The sequence below is a fragment of the Pantherophis guttatus genome, chromosome 16, assembly GCF_059756535.1.
Source record: "Pantherophis guttatus breed Tessera chromosome 16, ASM5975653v1, whole genome shotgun sequence".
Lineage (NCBI taxonomy): Eukaryota > Metazoa > Chordata > Lepidosauria > Squamata > Colubridae > Pantherophis > Pantherophis guttatus.
The window spans coordinates 3349453-3358897 of record NC_142078.1 but is presented as its reverse complement, the minus strand read 5'-3'; the positions used below and the strand labels follow the sequence as shown (position 1 = coordinate 3358897).

Sequence of the window (9445 nt, the reverse complement as noted above, 5' to 3'; positions counted from 1 at the left end):
TTGGCAGGAGGACTCCGAGGGGCGGATCCCCCGAAGGAAAAAGCGGAACTAGTGGAGGAAAAAGGGCGCGAAGCCTCCACTTCCGGGAACAAAACGGGCAACGAGGGAAGCTGCTTCGATCTGTGACAAATGATGCAGGTTTGGCGCAGGGGATGCTGGGAGGGTCTCTTTCGGGTCCGCACAAGGGGGAGCTGGGCCTGGGTCTCCTCTGAGGGGAAGGGGAGGCAGCCTTGACCCTCTTCTCTCTCTCCCCTGCAGGAGGACGGAGGATGGCGGCGGATGCAGGAAAGAGGCGCCGCCGGAGAGGAGGAGGAGGAGGAGAGCGGGCCCCGCGGAGCAGCCCTGACCGGTCCCGGCGCGGCTTCCCCAGGAGACGGCGGGGAAAGGCCAGGGGGCTCCAGGGCTGCAGGAGGAAGGAGCCCAGGGCGAGCCCGGGAAAAGCGGCTGCCTGGAGGGCGATGCAGGGAAGAGGAAATGGGCGGAGACCCCGAGACGGGCCTGGAGGGCGGAGGCTCCTTCGGAAGACCCTCAAAGCCCCAAAGGATCCAGGAGGAAGCAAAGAAATATCACTGCCCGGAATGCGAAAAATCCTTCAAAAGAATTCACCATCTGAAAAGTCATTTAAAGATCCACACAGGAGAAAAACCTCATAAGTGCTTTGAGTGTGGAAAGAGCTTCAGTTGGAGGAGCAACCTTTATAAACATCAAAGGACCCATTGGGGAGACAAACCGAAGAAATGCCTGGAAGGCGAAGGGTCCTTAGGAAGAGCTGGGAGTCGCCAAAGGTTCCAGGAGGGAGGAAAGGAACATCAGTGCCTGGAATGTGGAAAAACCTTCAAAAGAAACGACCATCTTCAAAGGCATCTTAGCATCCACTCAGGAGAAAAACCTCATAAATGCCAGGAGTGTGGAAAGAGCTTCAGTCATAGGAGCAACCTTTATATACATCAAAGAATCCACACAGGAGAGAAACCTCAGAAATGCCTTGAGTGTGGAAAGCGATTCAGTCAGAGGGGACATCTTTATACACATCAAAGAATCCACTCAGGAGAAAAACCTCATAAGTGCCTGGAGTGTGGAAAGAGCTTCAGTCAGAGGGGACATCTTTATGTACATCAAAGGATCCACTCAGGAGAAAAACCTCATAAATGCCTGGAATGTGGAAAGAGCTTCAGTCAGAGTAGCCACCTGTATACACATCAAAGGATCCACTCAGGAGAAAAGCCTCATAAATGCCTGGAGTGTGGAAAGAGCTTCAGTCAGACGGGAGATCTTTCTAGACATCAAAGGATCCACTCAGGAGAAAAACCTCATAAGTGCCTGGAGTGTGGAAAGAGCTTCAGTCAGAGGAGCAGCCTTTATAGACATCAAAGGATCCACACAGGAGAAAAACCTCACAAGTGCCTGGAGTGTGGAAAGAGCTTCAGTCGGAGGAGCAACCTTTATAAACATCAAAGGACCCATTGGGGAGACAAACTGAAGAAATGCCTGGAAGGCGAAGGGTCCTTAGGAAGAGCTGGGAGTCACCAAAGGTTCCAGGAGGGAGGAAAGGAACATCAGTGCCTGGAATGTGGAAAATCCTTCAAAAGAAACGACCATCTTCAAAGGCATCTTAGCATCCACTCAGGAGAAAAACCTCATAAGTGTCTGGAGTGTGGAAAGAGCTTCAGTCAGAGGAGCGACCTTTATAAACATCAAAGGATCCACACAGGAGAGAAACCTCATAAATGCCTGGAGTGTGGAAAGAGCTTCAGTCAGAGGAGCGACCTTTATAAACATCAAAGGATCCATTCTGGAGAGAAACCTCATAAGTGCCTGGAGTGTGGAAAGAGCTTCAGTCAGAGGAAGGACGTTTTTAAACATCAAAGGATCCATTCTGGAGAAAAACCTCATAAGTGCCTGGAGTGTGGAAAGAGCTTCAGTCAGAGTAGCCACCTGTATACACATCAAAGGATCCACTCAGGAGAAAAGCCTCATAAATGCCTGGAGTGTGGAAAGAGCTTCAGTCAGACGGGAGATCTTTCTAGACATCAAAGGATCCACTCAGGAGAAAAACCTCATAAGTGCCTGGAGTGTGGAAAGAGCTTCAGTCAGAGGGGACATCTTTATAGACATCAAAGGATCCACACAGGAGAAAAACCTCATAAATGCTTTGAGTGTGGAAAGAGCTTCAGTCGGAGGAGCAACCTTTATAAACATCAAAGGACCCATTGGGGAGAGAAACCGAAGAAATGCCTGGAAGGCGAAGGGTCCTTAGGAAGAGCTGGGAGTCGCCAAAGGTTCCAGGAGGGAGGAAAGGAACATCAGTGCCTGGAATGTGGAAAATCCTTCAAAAGTAACGACCATCTTCAAAGGCATCTTAGCATCCACTCAGGAGAAAAACCTCATAAATGCCTGGAGTGTGGAAAGAGCGTCAGTCAAAGGGGAAACCTTTATGCACATCAAAGGATCCATTCTGGAGAAAAACCTCATAAGTGCCTGGAGTGTGGAAAGAGCTTCAGTCAGACGGGAGATCTTTATAAACATCAAAGGATCCACTCAGGAGAAAAACCTCATAAGTGCCTGGAGTGTGGAAAGAGCTTCAGTCAGAGGAGATATTTTTATAAACATCAAAGGATCCACTCAGGAGAAAAACCTCATAAATGACTGGAGTGTGGAAAAAGCTATACTGGGCGTAGTAGCCTCAATCGACACCAAAGAATTCACGTGGGAGAAAAATAAAAAACACACCTGAGTGTGAGAAGACTGAGTGTATATTTAATTTGGCCAAGTGTGAATAGACACCCTAGGAATTCACCTAGTGCATATTCATGATCATTATAATAATTCCAATAAGAGAAATTATTGCTCTTTACTCCAAATGTGTTAAAAATACAATAAGGGTAAATAATAACTGCCAAATAAGGGACTTTCAGGCTGAATAATAAAGGACTGTTTCAATTGTACATGCTAAATTTTTCAACTGGTCTAAATTGTACCTTTTCACAAGAGACATGCCATTTCCCATGTGAATGTCCTTTTAATGGTTATGCTTAATATTATGGGATGTTACTGTCCATGTCTCTGATGTAAGTGTAACTTGAGCAGAGTGATTTCTTCCATGCAATCAGCTCTTGTTTTGTATTTTTTTTTCTACTGTATGGAGTATAAAATGAAACCTGATTCTGGGTCCTGGATTCCATCTTTTCATTAAGGGAAATCTCTTTGCTACAATATTCTAATAAATTGCCTTTAAATAGTCATCTGACTCGGACCCAGACTGTATCTCAGGAATTGAACTGAATTGAACTTTTAATTTCGCCAACTGCGAATAGACACACAAGGAATTTTTCTCGGGTACACAAGCTCTCAGTGTATGTACAAAACATCAGAATAATGATATAATGATAACAATTCGAATAAGAGGAATTATTTATTTATCTTTTTTTCAATTGAGTAAAGAAGGGTTAATAATAACTGCCAAATAAGGGACTTTCTCAGGCTGAATAATAAAGGACTTTTTCTATTGTCCCTGCCATGATGAATCTGAAATGACAGGTGCTCTTTAATGTTATATTTATAAGCTGCTTAGAAGGTTTCACTTCCATTTTTACTGCTTGCCCTTCCCCCTCACATTTAGAGGCTGAGGGCACAGATGCATTTCTCTTCAAACAATCATACAGTTTGTAGTCTACATACAGTATATTTGAAGAAAAATGGGAAAAAGGAATATTTCTGCCCTTGCTTTATGAGTTATCTCATGGTTACTGTGAAACTCTGTGGATGTATCAATGCAGTGCATGTTATTTCAGCTTGCGGTGCTTGGATTCATTGAATGAGTTTAGCAGAAATGTAAATATTGCAGAATATACAGCTTCATGCTACACAACTAAGCTCCATTTCAACCTGAATAAACTACATTATTAATGTATCTTAAATGGAAAATTATCTTTATGATTCTTGATGAACATATCTTTTCTTTTATGTACACTGAGAGCATATGCACCAAGATAAATTCCTTGTGTGTCCAATCACACTTGGCCAATAAAAAATTCTATTCTATTCTATTCGAATATCCCAACTTTTTCTATTGTGTGGAGTATAAAAAGAAACCCGATTCTGTGTCCTAGATTCCCTCTTTTCATTAAGGGAAATCTCTTTGCCACAATATTCTAATAAGTTGCCTTTAAATAGTCATCCCACTCAGTGCCTAAGTGAAGCAAGTGTGCTGTGGCTGAATCTAGGGCTATTTGGCCTCCATTGTTGGGGGTGTGAACTGTCCATACCATGTAAGACCCTCCCCAGACACCAGAAACTCTTGTCAATTGGATTCTCTCAACGGTCCCCTTGTCTTCCAGCAGAAACTGCTAAAGGGACTCTCTAAGGCCAAGGAAGCTTTGTGAGATACGAGCCAGATTCTCAAAGGGCCTCCAGCCTTTCAGCCTTCAACACCCGGCTTTTCCCCAGGCGCTGGGAGATCAGACAAGGAGAAGTTGGCATGGATTGGCGCCTGGCTTTTCTTTGTTTTCATTTTCCATGTTTTAATGTGTTGTATTGTTTTTAAAACAGCTTTTGGGGAGCTGCAGTGAGTTGACTGAATGATGGGCAGCTAAAAGAATGTTTTAAATGACTCATTGGGGACCTCTTTGATCCCCCACTAGGTGCAGAGACTGGGTGTCCCCCAGTTGTCAGAATAAAGTCCCCCATTACTAGGCTTTCTCTTCATCAGCTAAATCGGCGTCCGCCTTCCTTCAAGCAGCCAGAGGGCGCCTGCACAAGTCCCGAGTCCCGCGTAGAGGTGAGACGGGGGGGCCCTCCCTTTGATCTTTGGGGTCCGGTCTCTCCTTTGGGGGGCCCCTCCCGCATTCTGACAGGCAGTGGTTGAGGGACTCTTCTGGGACTGGGACTCCCCCACCCCTTCCAGGCTCCCTTCCTAGGCAAGGTGGGGGGGGGAGGTTGGAGGGGCACCCAGGCAGGTAAGAGGCCAAATGGGCATTTTCACCCTTGCAATACAACTCTGGTAAATTGGCTGCAAATAGAGGGAAGATTTCCCAGAGTCCAGGAGCCCTTCAGAAACCAACCCACCTCTTGGAAGGCACCTTCACTCTGATAACTGACAGTAACTGGCAGTTGAGCCTGCATGGGTGAGGTCATGAAGCCCTCAGAATTCCCTCAGAGATGGCAGGCCTCCCTCGGCCTCCTCCCAAGGCTCACCTGCTCCGCCTTTTCCACACCCACCAGTGCCAGGCAAATATCTGAAGGAGGCGACCAAACCAATCACTCAAGCTGCCCAGTTCTCCTATTTTGGCACAAAAGGCAGACTGTTGGATATAGACTGCCTCTCTCAAGGGAAGCTCCACTCTCTCTCTCTTTTTTTTTTTTGAGAAAAAAAATATTTTTTTTTAAACAAACAATTCATCATTAATCAGTGTAACATCTTGGTACAACATTCATTTAAAAATTTAAACAAAGTTTATCTTTGAACATTTTTGCCAATCTTTCCGGTTACATGTTTTATAGTTGGCACATGTCACCGGAAATAGATTGGAAAAAATGTTCAAAGATAAATCAGCTTAATGTTGGAAATGCCACCAGACATCGGGATCGTACTATCACATGTGGTGGACATGTCCAGAAGCAAGAAATTATTGGGCACAATAATCACAATAATCACAAAAACTGATACAGCAGCACATCGAACTTAAACCGGAGCTGTTCCTGTTGGGTATCTTACCGGAAAAATTTAGTAGAGAAAATACATATTGGATTATACATGTAATAAAGGCAGCAAGAATGGTATCTGCACAAAATTGGGAAGCAGAAAAAATTCCTACAAAGGGAGAGCTAATTAAGAAAATATTAGAATGTGCAGAAATGAGTAGATTAATATTAGCAATTAGTGGGAAGGAAGAATCGGAGTGTACAGCATATGGGGGAAAATTTATCAATGGATAGAGACAATAGGCAATGTAAAAATAAGAAATATGGGGGAAATATATTTATTTCATACATTAAATTCACAATACATTAAATTCAAATGTAAGAAGAAAGATAATTATGTATTAAGAAAATGATGATACATGTTGAATATGATGACACAGAAGCTCCACTCATTAATGTAGCTCTGGATAAACTTCCCATCACACCCTTTGTGTTGTCATGTTGTTTTGTGCTTTTTTCCATCATCCCAGGTGAGCTCCCTCCATTATTTCTGCTTAGGTGAGGCATCTTTTCCTGAATCCTAAAGTAATACAGCAATCCAGAACAAAATCCTGTCTCCCTTGAACGAGTTCTACCAAAACAAAATATTGCATAGCTTTGAAGGGAAACAGGATATAATAAATAATATAATAATATAATAAAGAATACTAGAATATGACATACTGGTATACCAGATTCTGTAACCATGAGGTTCCTGTAATACATATATGTCTTTGCATTTGAATCACATATATTATGCCTTTATGTATCTCCTGTAACAAACACATTCTGTTATTAGGCCTCTGTAATGTCTCTGGTATTTGTCAAACATTTGTTCCTGCCATTTGATCTGAACCCATATCCATCTTCTTCCTGATTTTCTTTTTTTTTCTTGAAAAAGTTTTAAAACAAACACAATTTCCCCAGTTTAGTCTCTGCAACTGTACAGTCCGTAGTTATACCCAATAAGAACAACTGTGGAGTAAATTTCAGTCTCTTTTTAAGAATATTCTGCATTCTTCCTGTTTTTCTTGTGCCATCTAAGAGCATGGTAGGCATCTCAGCTGGAACTGCAGACATCATCATCCGAGGGATAATTTACACTTCAGCCCTAACTTACACCTTTGATCTGTTCCCTGCAGCCCAGGGGGCCAAATGAGCAATTGGGAGAACAAAGGAAGAGATAAGGCTAATTGGGAGGCTTCTATTCCCTTGCAGGGCAACAAGGAATACACAAAGCTAAACTAGGAGGCCAGAATTGGGTACTAAGCTGATGTCTCTGAGGGTGTAAAAGGACGCCATACCTTCCCCAAGGGGTGCCTATCTCCTCGCATGCATTGTATCTTATGTCCCGGATATAGTCCCACCCAGTATTTTGTTTTTGGCCATTAAAAAAATCTGCTTTTTTTTGCAAGCCTCGTCTTGAGTCTCTCTCTTTGGCATTCTGGTGACTCAAGTATATTTTGGGACCTTACAGCTTAATGATGCTGAACCCCCAAAGCACATGAGCCTCTTTTGGCCAAGTTCCAAATGTTGAGGGATCCAGCAGTTAAAGGGACCCAGAAAGAAACCAACTTGGATTTTATCAAAATTGCATGATTTCCTGTTTCCTTTTTCTAACAATAATGTATTGGAATGAGAGGAAATTCATTAGCAGGAACCATTGGCAGGAGGTTCTGACCCTCCAGTCCTGTAACTGGAGCTGGTCTGCTTTTATGCAGAGATTCTTATATCTAGGAACAAGAATTGTCCTGCATCAAATAGACTCCATGTAGTTGCTATTTAAAAGCACACTTCTGAGTCACACATAGCGACTTTATGTATTTATTTGGAGGATTTCCTGCCTCCTTTTTCCAAAGTTTTTGGAATGATAGCAGGAACCATTGGCAGGACGTTTTCATCCTTAGGTCCTCTTTAACTGGAGACGGTCTGCTTTTGTGCATGAATTCCGAATTAGAATAGAATCACAGAGTTGGAAGGGACCTTGGAGGTCTTCTAGTCCAACCCTCTGCTTAAGCAGGAAACCCTACAGCACTTCAGACAAATGGTTATGCAATCTCTTCTTTAAAACTTCCAGTGTTGGAGCGTTCACAACTTCTGGAGGCAAGTTCTTCCACTGGTTAATTGTCAGGAAATTTCTCCTTAGTTCTAAATTGTTTCTCTCCTTGATGAGTTTCCACCCATTGCTTCTTGTCCTGCCCTCAGGGGCTTTGGAGAATAGCTTGGCTCCCTCTTCTTCTATCTCGGAACAAGAATTCTCCTGGATCAAATAGAGGCCATGTAGTTGCTTCTTAAAAGCACATTTGTCAGTTATTGAATCCATATAGAGAATTTATTAGAATCCTGGATTTATTTTTACCAATAAGGCGGAGAAGACATGGAGCAAAATGAAGGGGAATATTTGGAGCTGAAGGTTGAACTGAGGGGTCTTTGGAGCTCTCTGAGCCCCCCTCCCTTCTAGCCATGAGGAAGGAAGCTACTTTGGGCAATGAAATGACTATACTCAAACTCATCTAAGAATCCACACAGGAGAAAAACCTCATAAGTGCCTGGAGTGTGGAAAGAGCTTTACTAACGGTGTAAATCTCCGTCGACATAAAATAATTCATACAGGAGAAAAACCACATAAATGTCTTGATTGTGGAAAGAGCTTCAATCGGAGAGGAAATCTTTACGTGCATCAAAGAATCCACTCAGGAGAGAAACCACATAAATGCCTTGAGTGTGGAAAGAGCTATATTGAGAGTAGTAGCCTCAATCGACACCAAAGAATTCACGTGGGAGAAAAATGATAAACGTGCCTGAGTGTGAGAAGTCACAGAAGGTGTCTCAGGAATTGAATTGAATTGCATATTTAATTTGGCCAAGTATGAATAGACACAGTAGGAATTTGTCTTGAGTGCAAAAGCTCTCAGTGTACCTACAAAGCAACAGAATAATGATATTCATGATAGTACTTATAATAATTCCAATAAGACGGTTGAATAAAGGTAATAAGGGTAAATAATAACTGCCAAATAAGGGACTTTCTCAGGCTGAATAACAAAGGACTTTTTCAATCGTACATGCTTGATGTTTCAACTGGCTGAAATTGTACCTTTTCACAACAGACTTTCGTGACTCATGATGCCATTTCCCATCTGAACATTCTGTTTTTAATTCAATGGTCATTTCGGTGGTTATCCTTAATATTATGGGATGTTACTGTCCTTGTCTGTAACTGACCAGGATGATTTCTTCCATACAATCAACTCTTCTTTTATACTTTTTCTACTGTATGGAATATAAAATGAAACCCAATTCTGTGTCCTGGATTCCCTCTTTTCAGTAAGGGAAAACTCTTTGCTACAATATTCGAATAAATTGCCTTTGAATAGTCATCCCACTCAGATCCTAATTGAAGCAAGTGTGCCCGTGGCTGAATCTAGGGCTAATTTGACCTGTAATGTTGTGGGCATGAAAGAGCTGCTCCCTGCCATTGTTTGATATAATCTATATGGGTTTTCCAAATGTCCGTGCCATGTAAGACCATCCCCAAGCATCTGAAAATTGGATTCTCTCAGTGGTCCTCTTGTCTTCCAGCAGAAGCCACTTAAGTCGAGACTGACTTAAGGCCAACAAAGGTTTGCGAGATACGAGCCAGATTCTCAAAGGGCCTCCATCCTTTCAGCCTTAAACACCTGGTGTCAGCCTTCCAGGAAACCCCAACTCCGAGTAAAGACGCAGAAGCAAGCATTTTCCAAAGTTCTCTTTACTAGAATAGGTA

General features: G+C 42.8%; 1 protein-coding gene across 1 annotated transcript; it reads left to right on the top strand.

Annotated features, from left to right (window-relative positions):
- The first annotated feature begins 5 nt into the window (after positions 1 to 5).
- Positions 6 to 6688, top strand: LOC148111761 (uncharacterized). The gene is made up of 2 exons (XM_087879764.1): positions 6 to 138; positions 259 to 6688. Exons 1-2 carry the CDS (start codon positions 130 to 132, stop codon positions 2644 to 2646), a joined length of 2397 nt encoding a protein of 798 aa, XP_087735890.1. The 5' UTR covers positions 6 to 129; the 3' UTR covers positions 2647 to 6688.
- The last annotated feature ends 2757 nt before the right edge of the window (positions 6689 to 9445 follow it).